Source organism: Amblyomma maculatum, chromosome 1 (assembly GCF_055883805.1).
Source record: "Amblyomma maculatum isolate TAMU_Amacu chromosome 1, ASM5588380v1, whole genome shotgun sequence".
Lineage (NCBI taxonomy): Eukaryota > Metazoa > Arthropoda > Arachnida > Ixodida > Ixodidae > Amblyomma > Amblyomma maculatum.
The window spans coordinates 9,956,154-9,975,644 of record NC_139344.1 but is presented as its reverse complement, the minus strand read 5'-3'; the positions used below and the strand labels follow the sequence as shown (position 1 = coordinate 9,975,644).

The window sequence follows — 19,491 nt, the reverse complement described above, 5'->3', positions numbered from 1 at the left end:
TCCCATAAATGTAGGAGATGTCTGTCTACTTCTGGGGTTTTTCTCGTTGCGTTGATGGTCTTGGTCGTTTTTGCATGAGCATCCTTCAGGCTTTGAACCCAATCTTCAATTGTTGTGATGCCGTCGTGTGGCGGTCTAATTTGTCTGAACTTATCCCAGTCTGTTATTTCAGTAGAGCCAATGTTCCTTTTCATACGGGTTGTCATTAGGGATAAGCTAAGGATTTTGTGATCGCTGCCGAGTGTTTCTTCTAGATTGGTCCAGGTGCAATGTCTTGTTTTTGGTGAAAGCTAGGTCTGGGCAGGTGTCTCTGCTTACACTGTTTCCTATTCTAGTGGGGGACATGGTGTCCGTCATAAGACAGAGATCCAGCTGCTCAGCCGCTTCCAACAACTTGGTTCCCTTCGGGGTGTCCTTGTGGTAGCCCCATGCCGTATGTACAGCGTTTAGGTCCCCCATAATAATAAGGGGGTTCGTTCCCGCTATGCGTGTGCATTCCGGTAAAAGTGGCTTGAAATCTTCCTGCGTGTTGCTTGGAGGACTGTAAAGGTTTAGGACAAACACACTCTGCTTTCTTCTTTTTTTAGAGATGACCTCGATGAGAACTTGATTAATTTCACTGAAGGGAAGGTCGTGCGGTATGACTGTTAGTGTGGGGGCCACTAGTGTAGCTATTTTAGGTGCCGTCTCATGGGTGTATGTGAGGTATCCTTTGAGGTATGTTGTGCATCCTGTTTCTTGGAGACAGATGACGTCCGGAGGTATCGGCTGATTTTGAATAAACATCTGCAGGGAGCTGCGTTTCCTCTTGAAGGAGCGACAGTTCCACTGCCAGAGCTCTAGGTGGTTTGGTTGCCGGTTAGGGGAGGCAGCCATCAGCGTTACTCGCCACTGACTCGCAGTCGCTGAGATCTGTCATGCCAGTGGACCTTCGGTGGGCTTTTAGTCGAGGGTCATCGGAGATTCCCGTGCGTTTTCGCACCCCCCGAGTTATTATTTGGATTTTCGAATTGAATTCTTGAACTGCCGCAAATTGAGTTTGCGTGGCAATTTGTTGGTCTTGGAGTTGTTTGGTTAGTTGTGTCATGCTCTGCTGCATTTGATCAATCATTTGTTGCATTTGAGTAAGAATGCTTGGTGCGTTTTCTTGAGTGTGAAGTCCGAGAGTTTGTGTAAGCGGTTTCTGCCGTTGCGTTTGGAGTACGCTCGCCTGTTGAGGTTGAGATGCGGAGGTGTTTACAGCATTTTGTACCGGTTATGGCTGTATCGATACTATTGATGAGGGTTGGGGGGGCAGTTTGCTTCTGACCCATTTGTAGGAGTTGTTGTAGTTGTTGGTCCACCTTATTAAGGCGTTTCTGTTGTTCTGATAGTTTTATTTTCAGTTGTCTATTTTGCTCTTCGAGCCTAGTGCAATCCTGGCATGGACCATACCCGTTTAGAGCAGTGGGAGAGGCAACCTGAGCCCAGCTTACCCTTTTGCTCTCGTGCTCTAGCTTGTCTGGCATCGCCCCTATCGCTTCTGGTGGTCCCTGCTGGTTGGGCCTAATCTGTTGTGTCTTTTGTTGGGAATAGTAGGCTGTCAAGTCCCGTCCCTTGGATCTCGATCGGGACTGGGGTCTCTGTTTCTCTGCCAGCTGCTGTTCCTCCTCCTCCGATGAAAAGCAGCGGAGTTTCCCTGGGTCAGCTGCCCCTTAATTTTACCCTAATTTATTAACACAAAAACATGTTTGTACCGATGGACTAATTCATGTATATTTTACAAATTAAATGAATTTTCTCTTCCCACAATATATCAGTGGTTCGGGAAGGTTTATCAATGGACCTCAGGCTCTGCCTGCTGGACCATAAGCATACTTGGCGTTCGTGGCTTCCTGGTGGCATGTTGCTGAAATAAAAGAAATAAAAGTGCGCCTCTCCCAGGCTCACGACCAAAGTGAGTGATTTCTTGCTGCTGGAAACTCGACATCATTATGATTCACAGGAAACGTGCGACAATATTCTGCCACTCACCTTCATATGTACCACATCGGAAAGATAATCAATGATCATTTGCGTGGTGGTCTTGTTATTCGTCGTGATGTGAAGGTTGCAATACTGGCCACGTGACTGCAGCTGTCCGGAGCTGTCGCGCACCTCTGTCTCGATGCACTCGTCGAAGGCACCCATGTCCGCACGGCTCATTTGGAACACGCCCGTCGGGTACCTCCCGCTTGCATCAAGCACTGTATGAACATAGAGAACTAACAAGGATTACGGAAGGCATCATGGAAAGATTACCATGTATTCTCAGTTTTCTCCTGAGCTGTCAGTTGCCGTTTACTTTGTTCCCATGTGTTTTATTATGCTAATTAGTTTCTCAGTTAAAAGTGGCCCCCGTTACAGGTCATAATACTTTACTAAGTAAAAATACTCGACTACTGTTCGTTCAGAAATAATTGGAAATATGTAGCCCTTGATCATCTGGCACCTAATAGCATGTACGCTCCGTTGCTCATTGTGAATTAGCGGAGGTGCGTGGTTCTCTCCTTTCATAAAATACTGAACACTCAGGAATCTGGTCGAGCCATTCAATTACATTTCAGTCTGACTCCTCATTACACATTGATTCAAATTCAGCTATAAGCGCAACGATTCCAGTGAGTCAACAATCACTGAGCCACTTCGACGCCCTAACCACTGCGCCGGGATTAGGGCACTCGGCTACTGTGCCCAAAGACGCGGATTCGAATCCTGGCCTCGGCGACCGCTTTTCGCTGGGGGCGAAAAGCTAGACGCCCGTGTGCTGTGCGATGTCAGAGCACGTTAAACAACGCCAGGGGGTCAAAATTTCCGGAACCCTCCACTCTGGCATCTCTCATAGCCTGAGTCGCTTTCGGATGCTAAACCCCAAAACCAAACCAAACCAAACCGAGATTTTATGCTATGAAGTATATAAAGTATTTTGAGTCTTGGAGGGATAGATTAACTTATCGGGAATCTGCAACGAGTATTAGCCCATTAGAATTTGAAAGAGCTGCTACCAGGACAAGTACCGCGTCTACATTTAAGTCCGCATGAGCGCTTTTTGCTGATAGAAACACGCGGCATGTGAAACATTCACACGGGCAATGGAATCCCTCAAGCGACAGCGACTGTGGTCCCGCTAGTGCTCAAGAGGCCACGCGGCGTCGCAGCTTCCGGTTTTGGGCCTCCGGCCTCCGTCCTCGGAAGGGGGGGGGGGGGCATCTCCGCCGGCAGGCACTAAAGCTCTCCGAGTCTTCGAAGGAAAAATACGTGTGGCAGGGTCCTAGCCCATAACATCTACCTCACTCTTTTCTCCTGTGCATCCGTTCTCTTTTGACTAGTATGTATTTTTTAAGCTTTTTTTCAGTGAACTTGCTCTTCATTGTCTCGCTAAGAGACAAACAAATATTATCGGTCAGAAATGGCTGCTCTGTGTACTTAACACTTCCTGTTGTGCTGCGTGCGGTCAAAAACAGCGACATCGCTCTCGGCGACTCCATAGCCTTTTAGTAGCTTGGAGTCGGTTGTCAGGCTAATTTATGGCGATTTCGACTGGTCGATTGGAGCTGGCAGCCCGAACCGATATAAAGCGCTACAGAGCGAATCAGCCTTGCTCGACCAGCGGAACGTGTAGAGCGCACGGCGGAAGTATTGCTGAGCCGGTTCCGAAAGTTGAAGTTACATCCGAACGCCAAAATTTTTGCGGTTGATAAATAGGCAGGAGTGCGGCCCTCTGGAACTTGCTTTAGCACTATTTTAACGCTGCAGACGTTTTTCGACAGACGCACTTCGACATATTCGAGCAAAAAAAAAAACGGTGATACCCAGTGTCATCTGCTGATATCGCCGAAGCGGCCAAAAACAGCCAAAAGAATCCAGCAGCCTCTTGAAGTGACCGCATCGGCGACTAGAACTTCCGGTGAGATCCGACTCCGGTGGGCGGATTGAGATAGAGCGTCCGGAGTTGCTCCAAACGACCAGTGGAATACGCGTAACCTATCTTGGTCGACCAGCTGAATTCGAAATCGTTCTTCCGGAGCAAGAAAACGTGCTCCGGAGCGACCAGTGGAAATCGCCATTAGCCAGACCCGTCCAGGTTTACATGAATTCTTTTCTCTCGTCCCGAGATCGCTGCTACACCTTGCGTCGAGCAAGCGAACCAGGCGCAAGCGGGAGAGCAGTAAGAGTAGGAATGTTCATTAGAACAGCTCAAGGTCCCATCCCCTGCGGCAACCCAACCTGCCAGAAGGCAAGAGAGGAAGCGCTGTCCTCGTCCAGCGGGTAGGGTCGAGTCAACCTACCCCCTGCAGTCGGGCTGAAGTATCCCGACTCGACTGTCGTTTATCTCGACACGCTAGTCCTGTTTACATGGACACGACAGCGAAAGGTTGAGTTGAAGAGTTGAGTTGAGTTGAGTGAACTCTACTCTACGGAGTTTACATTAACCCGACTCGACAAGCGCAGAACCGCCTTTGGACGAGCGGCGATTACGGCGGCACCTCGCGTCGAGCCGAAGAACTAGCAAAAGGCACTCGATTCCGGCTTTCCCTTGCACATCTTTGGCGTTTCCCGCACTGTTCTCCTCTCCCACTGTACCCCGACTCAACTCGACAGCATTAACATGCTTCCTGCAATGGCGTCAAGTCCAGTCAACCCAACCCTGCGCGGGAGTTGAATGGACTATATCCATCGTCTTCTCGACCCGACCCGATACCTCAACTCAACCCGATCCTGTTGGGTCCATGTAAACGCCGCTATTCCTACACCTTGCATCCAGCACGCGAACCAGCTGCAGGCGGGTAGGAGGAAGAGAAGGAATGTCCCCTGCTGCTTCCCGGCCAACAATGAACAATTCTCCTACTTGCTCCTGCTGCTGCCTCACCAGCGAGGGGGTAAGAGAGGAGGCGCTGCCCCGACGCGCCAGAAAAGTCCTGTGTACATGGACCCTACAGCGAGGGTCAAGTTAAGGAGTTGGACCCTACCTGGTTACATAAACCTGTCCCTACGATCGGTGGTTACGGCGGCGCTTCGAGTAGAGGTGGAGAACTAGCAGACGGCACCACCCGATTCCGCTTTTTCTCCCCGCGCACTCTAGGGTTTTCCGTACTGTTCTCCTCTCCCAATGCGCGCCGACTCAACTCGATCGCGATTACAGGCTTCCTGCAGCGGGGTCGAGTCGTGTCAACCCACCTCCTGCCCCGGAGTTGATTCAACCCCTCGACTTCTCGACCTGACCCCACAGCGTTTGCATTGACCCTGTAACCGGTTTCACCCGATAACTGAACTCAACCCGCTTCTTTTGGGTTCATGTAAACGCCGCTAGAGACAGGAGTGGAAGTGCTGCTCCATCTGTGTCATTCTGCTCTAAACTGGTTTTCCTGCTCCATCCTGCTTCAAAACGCAATATTGCTCCAAAACTGCTCCAGACACCTGTCTTCGCGACGCTTTGGCATCAAACTTTGCCGAGAACAAGTTTTTCATAGTGGGCCATTATGGTATTGCCTACAAAAAATGTGATCCGACGCAATGTGATGTCCGCATGTGAATGTAAAACAAGACACAAGCATTGGAGGGAATTGTGACAAAATGTTCTGTGCACAAGACATTGCACCTTCTCCCAGCCTTTCAAATCCCTGCTGGTGCAGAAAATGAGAGCAGTGAGTGAAGCCGACACCGCCATTCAGCCATTGAGAACTTGTCCAGCTGCAAAGAACTATGCCAGTTATTTCTAATGCTTTTTCTGTGAAAACAAGCAGCTAGGTACCTCACCATAGAGCCTCTTTGTCAATAACAAGTGCGTCAGGCCTACAAAGGCATACTTGATGCATTATGGCGTGATGTCACAAAGGATCACTAGAAATGTCCTCAAGAATGTTGATAATCCCACACAGGGCCTGTCGCAAACATGTTGAAATTAAGGAAGCCCCAGTGTAGCTCAATCCATAATGTGAGGAGCCATGCACTGACAGGAGACAGTGAAGTAAAGAATGTGAGGGAGGAAAAAGGCTACTCCTTCAGTGCTGCCTCTCGTCCCTGAAGGCACTATACTGACCAGGGCCAAGAGCTTAATTAGCACAGGCATAGGACAAAAAAAAGGATATACACATGATAGAAATATGACGCTCATTGATGTGAACTCTAAATCAGTGGTGGTGCTTGAGCGTATCAAATCGGTGAGCTTCCCTTTTGAATCTGTCACGTCAAAATAGTCACAAGCTTGATGTCTAGTTATGAAATGTGGATGCATGCATTCCGTCTGCTGCTGGTTTGTTCCAAATCGTTGCTCATGTTAAACAACGTTATGTAAACATCTACTACACATATTTTGGATGTTTGTCCTGTCTTGTAAGATCTGCATGTGTAGTCAGAAGAGCATTTAGCTGAAAAGGAATCAAACTAAACATTTTGGATATCAGGAATAGAAAAATGCGATTATTCAGAGCATTCGATCTTAAAAACATGGTCCAAAACTTAATCAGCATGCTCCAAAACTCTTGTTTTACTGCTCCAAAGCTTTTCCAAAACGGCATTATTACTGCTTCCTGAGTGGCTACAAAATGCTCAAGCCTACTCCCCCCGTAGAGAGCAGTTTTACTTTACTCATTTCTGGCCTTCTAACGCATACTGTCGAGTACTGCTACAGCGCAGCGGTTTTACCCGTAAGTCTGAAAACTGGCTTTTAAGCATCGCTACTTTCGTGAGGGTGCATATCATGAGCTAGACTTCCGTTATTCTAGGAAAGTTTATCATGAGTTGTCGTTTCTTTTTGTGAGAGTGCCTCTGAGTTGCAGAGAAAAGGTTATCATAAACCTCACGCTCCAGCTTGTTTTAGCGCCGGCAGTAGCTGCGGAAATGCGAGAACGACCCTGATGCTTCCACAGGATTTTTATATAGCATCTTTGTACTGTTGCCGCGTTACTTCCGCAGGATATTAAAAGCATCTCGGTGTGGCTATTAATGTACACGCACACATAATGAATTCGTTGTGCAGAGATGGAAGGACCACGTGTGCATGTCTGTGAACCTGCTTACTTTAAACAAGCGCTTATGCAATGCATATAATAACTGCAGCTTTTACCAAACTAATGCCCGCATAAATGGTAAGGTTTACCATGATAAGATATTTATACTACCACTTGTTCGGGTTGGCAACATCTGTGGGTGCTGAACTCCGACGTGCATTTCACCCGAGTGCAGGTGAACGTCGCTGATTGCCTGACGCGACTTCTGAGTAGCGGTAAAGTATTTTCAGGCCAGGTCGCTTAAGGGAGCTAAAATGATATCAGGCAAATTTTTGGTGGATTACATGCGCGGCCATATTCAGTAGTAAACATATTGTACATACAAAATTCTCAAATGGGAAAATTCTTAATGCCTCGACCAGCATTACCTGTACATGATTTCATCCTTTAGACAATAATTTTGAAAGGAACGGTTTCAGGCGACACCCGGCTCGTAATCTATTCAGCTTGACAATAAACTATATTGTCCACAGAGAGCGCTAGAGAGGGATTTGATTTTAAAAAATAAAGGAGTTATCCGATAAAGGAGTTATCGGAAGCCTATCACATCCATAGAAAAGGGGATAGTTGCGTGAGCACGCCATCGGTGCTTCTGCATGACACTGAGATTGCATATTTGGATTCCCATGATTAGACTGATGCTTGTTTGGGAGCGCATGCGTCCTGGTTCTTGAGAAAAAAAGTGTATACTACCTGTGCTTTTTTCGAATAAACTTCAGTTGTTAGTCAGCGCTTGTCCGTTATTCTCCTCTCTGTTTGTCCCAAGTAGCCGCGCTGTTTTTTGATCTTACATCCCAAACCAAACCGAAGCAATAACTTTCAAGAAAAACAAAGACATGGAAGAATTTTGAATGTGGTTAACAAGTCAACCTGCCAGTTCCTATGAACGGTCTCCATTGAATTGCAGCGGAACAGGTAAGTTTAGTTTAGATTAAGGGATTTAACGTGCCAAAGCACGTTAAAGCACGCTGCCACCGTAGGGGGTGGCAGCAGAAATCTTGACATGGGGTTCTTTAACTTGCAACTGCATCGCACAGCACATGGGCGCCTTGCTTTTTACCTCCATCGAAAAGCGGCCGCCGCTGCCGGGATTCGATCCCGCATTCGTGGTCACAATATAGTCGCGCGCCTTAACCATTTAGCCGCCGCGGCGGGGTGGGTAGCGGAACAGATCACACACATGTATTTAGGCGACTACATTTCAGGCACAATTCTATCAGCTTTAAATCTATTTGAAGAACTGAGTACTTTATAAACCTTTTTTCGAGCAACTTAGGCTTTCCTTTGGAGGCTGGCCAGGACCTTAATGGAAGCTAAAATGATATGCGGGCTGTAATTAGGCGACACACGCGCGTCCATGCTCAGTTATACATTACGATTTCCTAGCGGCTAAAATGCAGAGCATTGGAAAGGAAGCTCTCCAACTGTGACGTACTTGTAATTTACCCAGCTTGGAAATGATTTATTTGCTTCTCCACGGCCGGCAAATAAAATGAAGTGAAAAAAAAAAAAAGATTGGAAAAAATACCAGCCTGTAAGGGACTGCGCGTTTGACCCCAGATTCATACCAATTCAGGCAGTCAGGAGATGAATATATAAGGGCCTAACACAAGCATTGAGTACAACAAACAAACACGAGCACGCCTCTGCACGGTGCCTTTGCGTTAGCCAGCAGTTGAGAGAGCTAGGGAGCGTCTTGGCGGCCGGCGTGCACCGAGAGCCACCGAAACAGGAAGTGCGCAGTGGCGGCTAAATGATGTGACCAAATATGGCCAAATAAATGTTGGCCATAACCTCCGAGATCACCTCCTGAGAAACACGCGGGTGCCGGGGGGTTCCGCTTTCCGCCGCGTCTAGATTGGGATCGTCACTGCCGCCACCCGCCGTCCTTCCGAAAGTAAAACGCGCGCTCGCTCACGTACGGTACGCACAAGGGAAGTGAAATTACCGTCAGGACCTGACATTCCATCCGTAACGCTTTACGTATTGAGTGCGTAACCAGCTTTTCTGACTTGCCAACTGAGAGGCCTGAAACAACAGAACTTTCGTGCTCGCTAGCCAACAGTAAGACTGTGCAGGACCCCACGTATACTTCAGACGTCGTTATACCCCCTACACTTAGCGCAGAACAAAAGCTGTTAGCCCCTGTACTTGCCATCTGGCAAGAGCATTTACATGGCTGCAGTTTCGGAAGAGTAAGGATTCTGCAGCGTAAATGTAAGACATAAAATTTTAATCGCGCGTGCTTTAGCTAATCAAAAGCAGCATTAGAGAAAACTATGGGGAATTCGCAAGCGAAACGCAATTATGTAGTCCGCAAAAGTAAGGGGTATAAACGCATGAACCAGCATTCAAGACAAAACGCAACATACGCTGCAGATGGGTGCGATACGAGCCGTCACACTGTGAGCCGCCACCGCGAACTCAACACAGCAGCCACATCCCACTCTTTCCGAGCAGCTTACGCAATGACTGGGGGCTCCAGCGCCGGCAGAGATGGCGACTCACCACTGCTCCTCCCACCCGATGCCAATGCATTTATTAGCTCAATTGCTGAAGGTAATTAATACCGCACCTTTCCTTTTTTTTTTAAGACAAAGTAAGCTCGGAAATGAGAACATCCGGGAAGGTTTGAGGATTTCTGCATGTCTTGGAAAATATGTGTAGAGGCTTGAAACATTATATACAGCTGATTGCAATAATTTCATGCTTGCTAATTCACAAAACAAAGATTTTTAGTTGATAAAAAACAAATGTCGTTAATTAATACCTACACTCTTTAAATCCAATCTACCAAACGTGATTCCTCGAACTTATAAGCTATAGAGAATTAGTGTCATTTGTCAAGAAAGGGCTGGTGATGTGAAAGCCGGCAGCATTTCTTTTCCTGCGACTTCGTGCTTTCCTTGCGGTTATTAAACGTAGTTATTGCATCAAACTTTCCTGCTTCCTTGATGTTGGCGTAATAACATGCACGAGCCAAGCATCTTGACGTCCTTAACAGCGTACTAAACACGCATGCCGGATTGACCGTGCACTGATTTACCGTTTCATATAATACAGGCAATAGTGCAAAGAGCTAGTAGGAGCTCGCAAAAGTATTAGCCGCATCTCCCAGGTGGAGCTTTGCGCGTAACCACCAATTACGGAGCGCGAGCGACATTAAAGTGTTCTCAATGACGCATGCGGAAAAGTAGCAATGCTTCAAAGTGTGGGAAAAGAAATCGACACAGTCAAGCAAATGAAGTTCCACGTTCTAAGCTGACAAAACCTGCTCCATTCAAAATATGCACCCAGTGTGGGCAGCATTATTTTAAGTGCTGACGTTGAGGCTCTCGGAAGTGTTCAATGCGCAGTCCTCTGCAAATAATCGATGAAATAATATTCTGTTATCGGAGAAAGCAAAGGCACATCATCTATCACATCTTAAGTGAATTGCGCCGCGTAGGAAAGAAGGAAGAAGCGAGGTGAAATAAGGAATAAAGAAGTGCCAGTAGTGGAAGGCTCTGTGTTATGTTCTACCACAGCAGCTTCTGTAACATTCTACCTTGAGGCGACAAAGTGTCTTGAAACAGCCCCGAAAAACGCCCTACGAAACCATTTTTGCCTCACACTGATGCCTTTGGTGGCCGTTGTGCGACCTTCCGATAGCAAGAGCGTTTAAGTACGTTCAGAGTCGCTAAGCGAACCTGGCATAAAATGGAAAGCAAAAGAGAAGCTGAAAGCTGGAGATTCCTACCGCGTACGACTACATGTATGCAATATATCATCCACCATCGTTTAATAATATCACGTAAACTGTTTACTAGTTGCCATCAATAGTTGCCATCAATAGTTTTTTTTTTTTTTCCTGCCGCCTCAGCGGTAGATCAGTGGCTTTGGAGTACGGGTGCTGATTCCAAGGCCACCGGTTTGATCCCGATGTCATAATGAATCAAAATGCACGTGCAGTGTCAGCATGCGGCCAGGTGGCCCCAGGTGGTCCAAATTTATCTGGAGCCCTGTGAATAAGCGCTAAAATACCCTTGCAAAGTGGTAGATTTAAGAAGTGGGATAGACGGTAGGCAGTCTTTGCCGTCATTTCTCGCCTCAGTTTGTCTCTTCAAAGAAAGGCAACAAAGAGCGTGCTTTTTGTACAAACACAAGAGGATCGAGCGGGAAGGTCACGCTTTAAGAAATGTGTTTGAAACTACAGGCCTTTCTAAGAAAACTTTCTATTCCCATACAGAGGATGCCTGTTATGTGACATTAACAAAAGCGCATTCGCAAAATAAAGTATGTATATTTGGAGTGGTTCCCTCAAAAACCCGTTAAAAATTCTCGCGTAGGCATGTGCCGAAGCCTTTTTTGAAGGCATATACTAGAGTTATATATTTCGTTACTTGAAATTCCTATCTCAAGCTTCCTTTTACCTGAAGAGCATGCAGATACATGCCAAGTGGGAAGCGAAGGGGTATATGACATCTCCGAAGTGCGGTTGGAAGAAAGTTTGCGTCGCAATTTTGATAAGGAATATTCTAAAACTGGCACCACGTGGAAGTCCGTTAGTGTTGCCTACGAGCATATATTGGGTCAGAAGGGAGGTAGCACGCGTGGGTCTCTGTCACACCTGTGTACAGTTAAAACACTTTTTTGAGATCTGTTCTCTTCTCGCCGTTTCGGTGTCTATAGCATCGGCTGGTTTGCGCAGTCAATTTAAAGAGCGCCATGAAGTGTTGACAACGTCGAGAGGAATATTTTCACTCCATGGTGCTAGCAAATCTTTCGCCTTAAAAATGGCGTTAAAATGACATAAACGTGTTGACAGAAAATGAAGCTTCACCATTTTTGACCGAAGAATGCAAACTGCGAACCAAAGATCATAGACACCTTCTGTTAGCTGCAAGCAGAAAAATGTCCATTTTTTTAGAGAAAGAAGGTCGTATGAAAAGACCGAAGAATGCAAACTGCGAAACGAACACCATAAATATGCTCGGCTAGCTGCAAGCAGAAAAACCTGTGAAGTGGCAAAAAAAAAAAGTTAATGCCGAGAACATAGCAGAACCGAAAGTTTCTGACAGGACAGCGGGCAGAAAATTTGCTTCAGTAACATGGTCTTTTTTACAGTGCACGTAGTGCAAATTATTTCACATGTTTCAATCTTTAGTTGGTCCCGGCAATTTCTCCTGTCTCTTTGTATTAGTCGCTGGTGGGCCAGTATGCCGAACGTTCTGTTGCGGTGGCTCAGTGGTTAGGGCACTGGACTGCCTAATACAGGCCTGGGTTCGATCCCGGTGGCGGCGGTCGCGTTTAGTTGGAGGCTAAATGTAAGGCGCCCGTGTACTGTGCGACGTCAGGGCAGGTGGTCGAAATTTTCCGCAGCCTTCCACTACGGTGATTCTAATAGCCTGAATAACTTCAGGACGTTAAAACCACACACTTCAAACTAAACCCACAATATTTTCGAAATATGCAAGCTTAGTAACGCCCCAAACATGCCATATGGTCAGGTGCGATGCGTTTGCGATATCGGAATTTCTTGCATCGGTAGCCCTGCCTGCACTTTTTTATGGTCGCAGTAAATACTGCTTCATTATCAGCACGAGCTTCTGCGCTTGAGTTAGTCTGAGCAGAAAAAACAAAAAAATTTCAATGTACGCTAAAAGACCTTGCTTGCTTATGCCGTGATAAGGATTTCAGCGTGACATTGTAACGCGGTAAACGATACATTAAAAAAATAATAAAAACACAAGGACGACTTGGGCGAGTACTTGCTTTAACTTCTAGTTTCGCAAGGAAAAAATGGTTTGGTTTGGTTTGGGTTTTTAAGGTTTAACGTCCCAAAGCGACTCAGGCTATGAGACGCCGCAGTCGATCCCGCATCCTTGGACACAGTACTCGGGCGCCCTACTGCACCATCACGGTAGGCAAGGAAAGTAGCCCCTTTCCTTACTGCCTTGAGAATTATATGTCGTTGTTCATGCTTTATCACATAAGAAGGTGCAAGTTATAGTCACGTGTTAAATGCTCAATTGCGGGGTTTCACGTCTCCAGGCGACACATGGGCAACAGGGGCGTCGTAGTGGAGGGCTCCGGATTAATTTAGACCCACTGGAATTTTCTAACATGCACTGACATCACACAGCAAAGGGCGTTTTTGAATCACCCTAAATTGAAGTAAGGCCTTCGCGGTCGTGATCTAGCCCATGATTTTTATCTAATCCATGGGTTCAGCAACCGAACTTCAGAGCCATTAAACCGGTCCCGTGGTAACTCTCATGTTCTAAAAAGGAAATCCGGAGCCCGCTCGAAAAGGCCCGATGGACTAAAAATTAAGCTTTCTTAAGTGAGTAAAGTGTGTAACAAATTAAAGTAACTAGCCCATGTCTACACTTTAATAATCTTCATTCACATCCTTCCAAGCTGTATTTTACAATCCAATCTGAACTTCCTTCGAGCGCGTAAAGCATGTCGCAAATCAGTTCTCGACATGTACGCAGCAGTTTTAGCATGAAAGTAAACGGTCTGCCGAGTACTGCGCTGACCACAGTAACCCTTCTATGGCAGCGCACGCGCTGATGAGAACCGTTTTAATCAACCAGCACTGTGCTACTAGTATTCCCGCTAATTGAAATTCCGGGAAGGCGTTATATGTGTGCATGTGATGGAAGGGGAGCGGCTCCGAGTCAATTTAGCGACTTAAGAAACCCCGCGAACTACACGAGAAGAAACACAGGTGGCAAGAATACGGAGTATGCCCCTATGTCATAGTGGCGGCCATTTTCTGGTGCGTGCAGCCCGCTGAAAGGCTGCGAGCATATCTAATCGCCTTATGATCGGCTGCTCTGGCTTTCACTGCTGAAGCTGTGCCCTGCACCACAAAATGGCACCCGTGGCATCACATGAATTATAGCGCCATTTGGGAACGCTGACATTTAATAGAAAGCGGAAACGAACACGGCCATGAACTAGCTGAAAAGAAACAGTCGGAGCACAAAACGCAGGGCAAAACCAATGCGCATTCAGAGTGTGTGCTGTGCCCAGCCGATGTATGACTGGTTCTTGTCATAAGTAGCTTTCAAGCAGACGGGCCCAACGCAGACACCAAGTGAAAAGCAAATTAGATTAAATGGATCAGAGGAACGGCTCAACCTGACACTACGAATTTGGTTAGTATATAGGTTACGATATTGGTCGCATCAACGTCCTGCCGTCAGTGTACATTTCAATAAGTTCTGCAATTCCTTTGCAGCGTCAATAATGTCCGAGTTCGCATTGCGCGCTTTTGTGCTTCTGTGACGATACTTTCTCTTCAGGCAATGTTCTCAAGATTGATAATACGTGGTGCTTTGGAGAAGGAAATATATCAACCTGGGTAAATTTTGTACCCTGCAAAGAATGCAACAAACTCTTCACGAAATTTCGAAGGGGTTTCCTACTAGATTAATATGATCCAAAAAGACACTGAAAGGAGGCGAGTAAAAAAGGACGAGGGTGTAACTCCTAACAGAATCCTGTGCTTGTGAACAAATGAAACAATATCTCTAATATTCCATGTTATAGCTCTGTTCTCTGTGTAAGCATACATAATCGCCCCAACTGTGTCCTATAGGACTGCTCATATGCATAGAGGTCATAATGTACCGATGTCCGGCAATAGCTTTGTCGCCGTGATCGTCCATACGTGCCAAAACGCACCACACCTTAGCCCTCTTTGACCACCTTACTGTACATTTGAATGGACAGTCGCTTGAGTTTTTGGCAAAAAAGAAAGAAAAAAAAAGGATAGACGATGATTACATCATCAAGAAATTTCGCCGGTGGGGCTCAATAAGTTGACGGCCTAAGACAGCGCAAATCTCAAGAGCGGGGTGAGGCTTAGTGAAAACTGGAACATGGGGCGGTTACCACTGTAACAGAGCAAAGATCCAACATTAGGTGCGGAAGTATATTTTTTTTCGCGATATATACTGGTGCAATGAACTTGACTGTCCGCATGTCCGCACTCTGTAGTTTTGCACTACTCCTAAGCTATTACTACACTGCTACAACTGTTGTGACTGATTCAGTTCATTTAGACTTTTGTCGTTTCAAATGACTTCGTATAGTTAATCTTCATGATAAGAAGAAACGTGTACAACTTTGTTACGAGGGAGCAAGAGCTCGCAAAACGCATGTTGATCTACGGGGCTCGTTATGAGTTCTTTTTGCCTGGAGTCCGAGCGGTCCACTAGCCTCGGCCTTGGCCCCACTGCCTCAGGTTTCCGCAGTTCTTCGCCCGGAGAAGATCTTCTGCCCGCCAAAGATAACCAAAGGGCGTCTGGTTTGCGTCAACCGAAACAGACTTATACACAAAAAGCTGTCGCTTAATGGTTGTAGATTTTTACGAGTACCCTTCGACTGCGTTTTTTATACCTGCTTCAGTCAACGGTATTCCTCCACTCTTTCAGAAGTAACAACCCTCCCGATGGGTCCTGTTGAAACCAGCCCCAGGAATCGATGCGCAAGTTTAGGGCAGTTATAACGATCCCAACAGTCACAGTGGTTTTCTTCCTTGAATACGAAGTGCGTAGGAAGCGCAGTTGCCTATTAATTAAAAACAAATGCCAATTCAGGCAAAAGTGGAGTTCATTTCGATTAAAAAAAAAATCCGCTACGGACGCCAGTTTCTCCATAGTGGACCCTACCACGCCTCCTTTAGCGGTCGTGTGCTCGAGTCCTGACCTAATAACGGGCTGCTTACGAGCCACGTTAGAGACCGACAGCGATTTCAGAGTTCGTGGAAGCTAGTTGCTGTCTTGACATCCTCGCCCTCTATCCTCGGCACGGACTCAGCGGAGAACCGACCACCTCGCACGTGCGCAAAGGACGTGCAGTGTGCGCCCCCTTGTGTAAAGAGCCCAAACGAATTAGTGACCCTTCGCCGCAACTGCTGAGCTTTGAAGCAAACTTTACACGTAACCAGAGCCGCACAGACCTATAAACTATGTGGGAAGGGGCCCTTTACTCGAAAACCATCCCTTCCTGTCTGATATCAGTTTTCATTGATGAGTGCGCGCTACTCGACGCCGCTACACAAGGATGACACAATGTCTGCCGCCTACGCGCTGCCTGCACTGGGAAGCAGAGCAAAAGGCGGAGACGCGGTATGATTCGACGGAGGCGATGCACGCCGCGTGACCGCTTAGGCACAGAAGACGTTCTTAGTGGCCGGTATTCAAATTTCTCAAGTGGAACTAGTTGGTTGACACCTGCGATGTATAGCAGTATTGCTTTTAATTAATGTTGTCTCTTCCTACCGCTTACCACTCTCCTGCTTCCACCTGAGACGCCTTGTCTATAGACGACACACATACGCGCACCCACTGACATTATTCTTTATTTCTTTCTTTATTCAAAGATGTCCCGATTCACCCAAGGGCATTTAAGCAGTGAGGGTTACGACAAAAAAAAGAAATCAGATCGTCGTTATTGTATCACACTTGGTTAAAAAACTTATAGTTGCACTCTGTTGCAGTTGTCGCAAAATGAATAAAGAAAGTTATTATAAAGATTGCTTCTAGTCTGATATTCTTGTATTTTAAAGACACGATCAGTTCTTTTAAATATATAGTGCGGTTGTTTAAAATAAGCCTATTCATTAATTCCGGCCTTATTATTATATATGTATCTATATTTTTACATGATTATTCTCTATCTGAAAACATTGCAGCCTGACATGGTGCGCATGACCAACGGTTAACTGCAGTTGCTAAGGAAGGGATTAGTGGGTTTGGAAGACGCTGTTCGACCTCTGATGTGGCGCAATGCACGTATTTCTCGACATGCACTTGGGCCTCGTCGTTTGTTACACCTGAGTGGTGCCACCACAATTGCTCCTTTTGTTTTAAACGCAGCGTTCTTGCTTTAATACAAAGCATGATAGTAGCGCTACTCTCAATCACAATACGCCATTTATCTTATAACTGCGGCCATTATAGGTGCGCTGGACTCTATCACTACTACTGCTGTTACACTTCGAATCCACATTCTCCGCTCTCGTCGTGGATTTCTTGTTGCACGGTACGCCCCTTCTCTTAATTTTCTCATTCCTGCGGCAACAAGAACTACTGGTACTACTACTACTACTAATCTACAACTCACACGACCCCTACCAATACTGCTACCGCTATTACACTGTATGCTACTCCTAAAGAAAATAAAAATGGATGAAACAGAATTTACCCATGCATAACCCCCCCCCACACACACACACACACAAACACACACGCACACGCACAGAGAGAGAGAGAGAGAGAGATTAGTTTCAAAGGGTATCAGCCCCAGGTCTCGAGATAAGTTAATAAGGCTTTACAGCTTTAACAAGGATTTCAGTGAAAGTAATATATATATCAATGAACGGCTTTCTTCATCACCTCAGGACCCTGAAAGTTAAATCGCTTTTACATCTAAGGGTTAGGCAGATTTTTAATTCTGTCCGTCACGCACGCCCAACCTAATTTATTAGGTTGAGAGTGCGCGTAGACCCCCATCCCCGAGATTAAGAAAATCCTGTTCACTCACGTCTCAGCGCCCATGGATCCAAGTTTTTGATGGCACGCATTGTCCGGAGAAGGCCAATGCTGCACTCTGGCCGCACGTCTGCACCGAGCAACTTGCGCGTAAAGGAAGCGGGCAGGCTGGAAAATCCCTTGGATACGATGTCTCGCAGCATCTGCCCGTAGTCAGTCTCTTCGTTTGCAAGCGTACTCGCCACTGTCGTCGGCACATTCAACGCATGTTCTCCACTGGTGCTGGCTGTCGCATCCTGTGCTCGCGAACTTCCAAGGAAAAGCAGAATCAGCAGCCACGTTGTGAGTTCAGCCATTTCCGGAATTGAACAGACGCTGAAACCACCCCTCTTCGATGATCCGGAAGGCATGCGGTTGATGCGACGGAAATCACAGCGCAAAACTTGTATATTCGGAAGTCAGTCTGCACGGACTAGTTTCAGGGCGGAAGAGTTTCTTCGGAGGGACTACTCTGGCAATCTGATGCAACAAAAGTCAGGATAAGTCACATGGATGCTGACAGCGTGCGTTCCTGGCTCCGGGCTCTATGACGGACAAGCTGCGTTCCAACATCCGCTACGGTTGTGCGCACATTTTTCGCCTTGTGCTCCCGATCCAACGCGCTGTTGAACCCAGAAAGACCTACTGAATGATGATTAGGAACGGGAGAAAAGTCCCTTTCCGCCTCTCTATAACAGTCTTGGGAGAAAGAGTTAATTGTCTGCAAGGTATGAGTTCACAACTTCAGATCAGAGATCGCGAAGTGGTTGAAGTAGTTATGATTCCGCGTAAATCTGCAGAAGCACGCACAGCTGTGTTGGCTCCCTGAATAATATCTGACAGAGCCTAGCAAGCGACCAGTATTCATGAAGTCCCGTAGATAGGATTAGTAGCATGCCCCCCCCCCCCCCCCCCTTTTGTCATTCAGCGCGGTCTCTTTAGATACGACTGCCGAGAGGGAGACCTCGCAAAGTTGTGCAACAATCCAAGTAGCCACTTTGAGCGAGTGAGGAGGGCAAGGTTTGCCAAGTTACGTGCTCGTACGGACTTAATTATACTTGCGGATTTCCCCCCTACCACTGGTCTGACGTCCGGCTGCACGCCAGGATTTCTGTATAAGTTGCCGGACACGCAAATGTGCCGTAAGTTGGAGGTGATGCAGTTGCGACATCGGAATTATTTGCCTACGCAAGGCTGGATACTCTTGTCAGTACCAATAGATGTTAACTTCACTTTGCCGCATCATTCTCCCCCAGGAAGCAAGCCATATTGAGATGAATGAACATTAAATATACGAAGAGTGTAAAAACTGTTCGCATACCCGCATCGTGCACCATTCCGGCGTAATGTTGGGACGTGAAAAATGCCACAATAAGCAGGCTTGAGTGGATGGCTGGTGTCAGTTTATTTGACCAAAAAAAGTCGTTGCTCTTGTTACTTTTGATGTAATCCTACATTTGGCGGGTTCACTCGTACATGTTCAAGGAATGTGCTCAAAAGGACACTAATTAAATGCACCAGGAGATAGGACGCAAGCCATCGTCCTTTTTTCTCGCTTCAGCCTGGTATTTGATATGAGCTCTATTTCTCCTGAATATGTACTAGTAACTCAAGCAACAAATGTTGCTATCAAATGATGGCATATGCAAATGTTTGCAGACAAGGTGACGCCATAAACCTTTTCTGTCTACGCTCAACGTTATTTTTTAATATTTCTTTTCACATTCTTCTACCGGTTGGTAAAATCGTTCTATGGCTTAAACCACGACTCAAAATCAACTTTATTCGTGGGTAGAGTGCAGACGCTCTTTTATTCGCTTTTCTTCACGTCATTACGGCTTTCATTATTGAACAAAAACATTTAGGAGCAATTCTATATCCCCAGTGAACATGCTGTTGCACGCGCCGAGTCAGTCTGAATTGTCTTTGTAAGA

General features: G+C 46.5%; 1 protein-coding gene across 1 annotated transcript in view; it reads right to left on the bottom strand.

The window, feature by feature from the left end:
• LOC146201627 (nose resistant to fluoxetine protein 6-like) overlaps nt 1–18,325 on the bottom strand; it is a 57,917-nt gene extending 39,592 nt beyond the window's left edge. Inside the window, exons 1-2 of the mRNA XM_084598864.1 lie at nt 17,571–18,325; nt 2,014–2,225 (exon numbers count right to left, since the gene is read on the bottom strand). Coding sequence (XP_084454990.1) covers nt 2,014–2,225; nt 17,571–17,928 — 570 coding nt within the window. The 5' untranslated portion in view covers nt 17,929–18,325. The remainder of the gene's footprint in view (nt 1–2,013; nt 2,226–17,570) is intronic.
• Nucleotides 18,326–19,491: the final 1,166 nt, after the last annotated feature.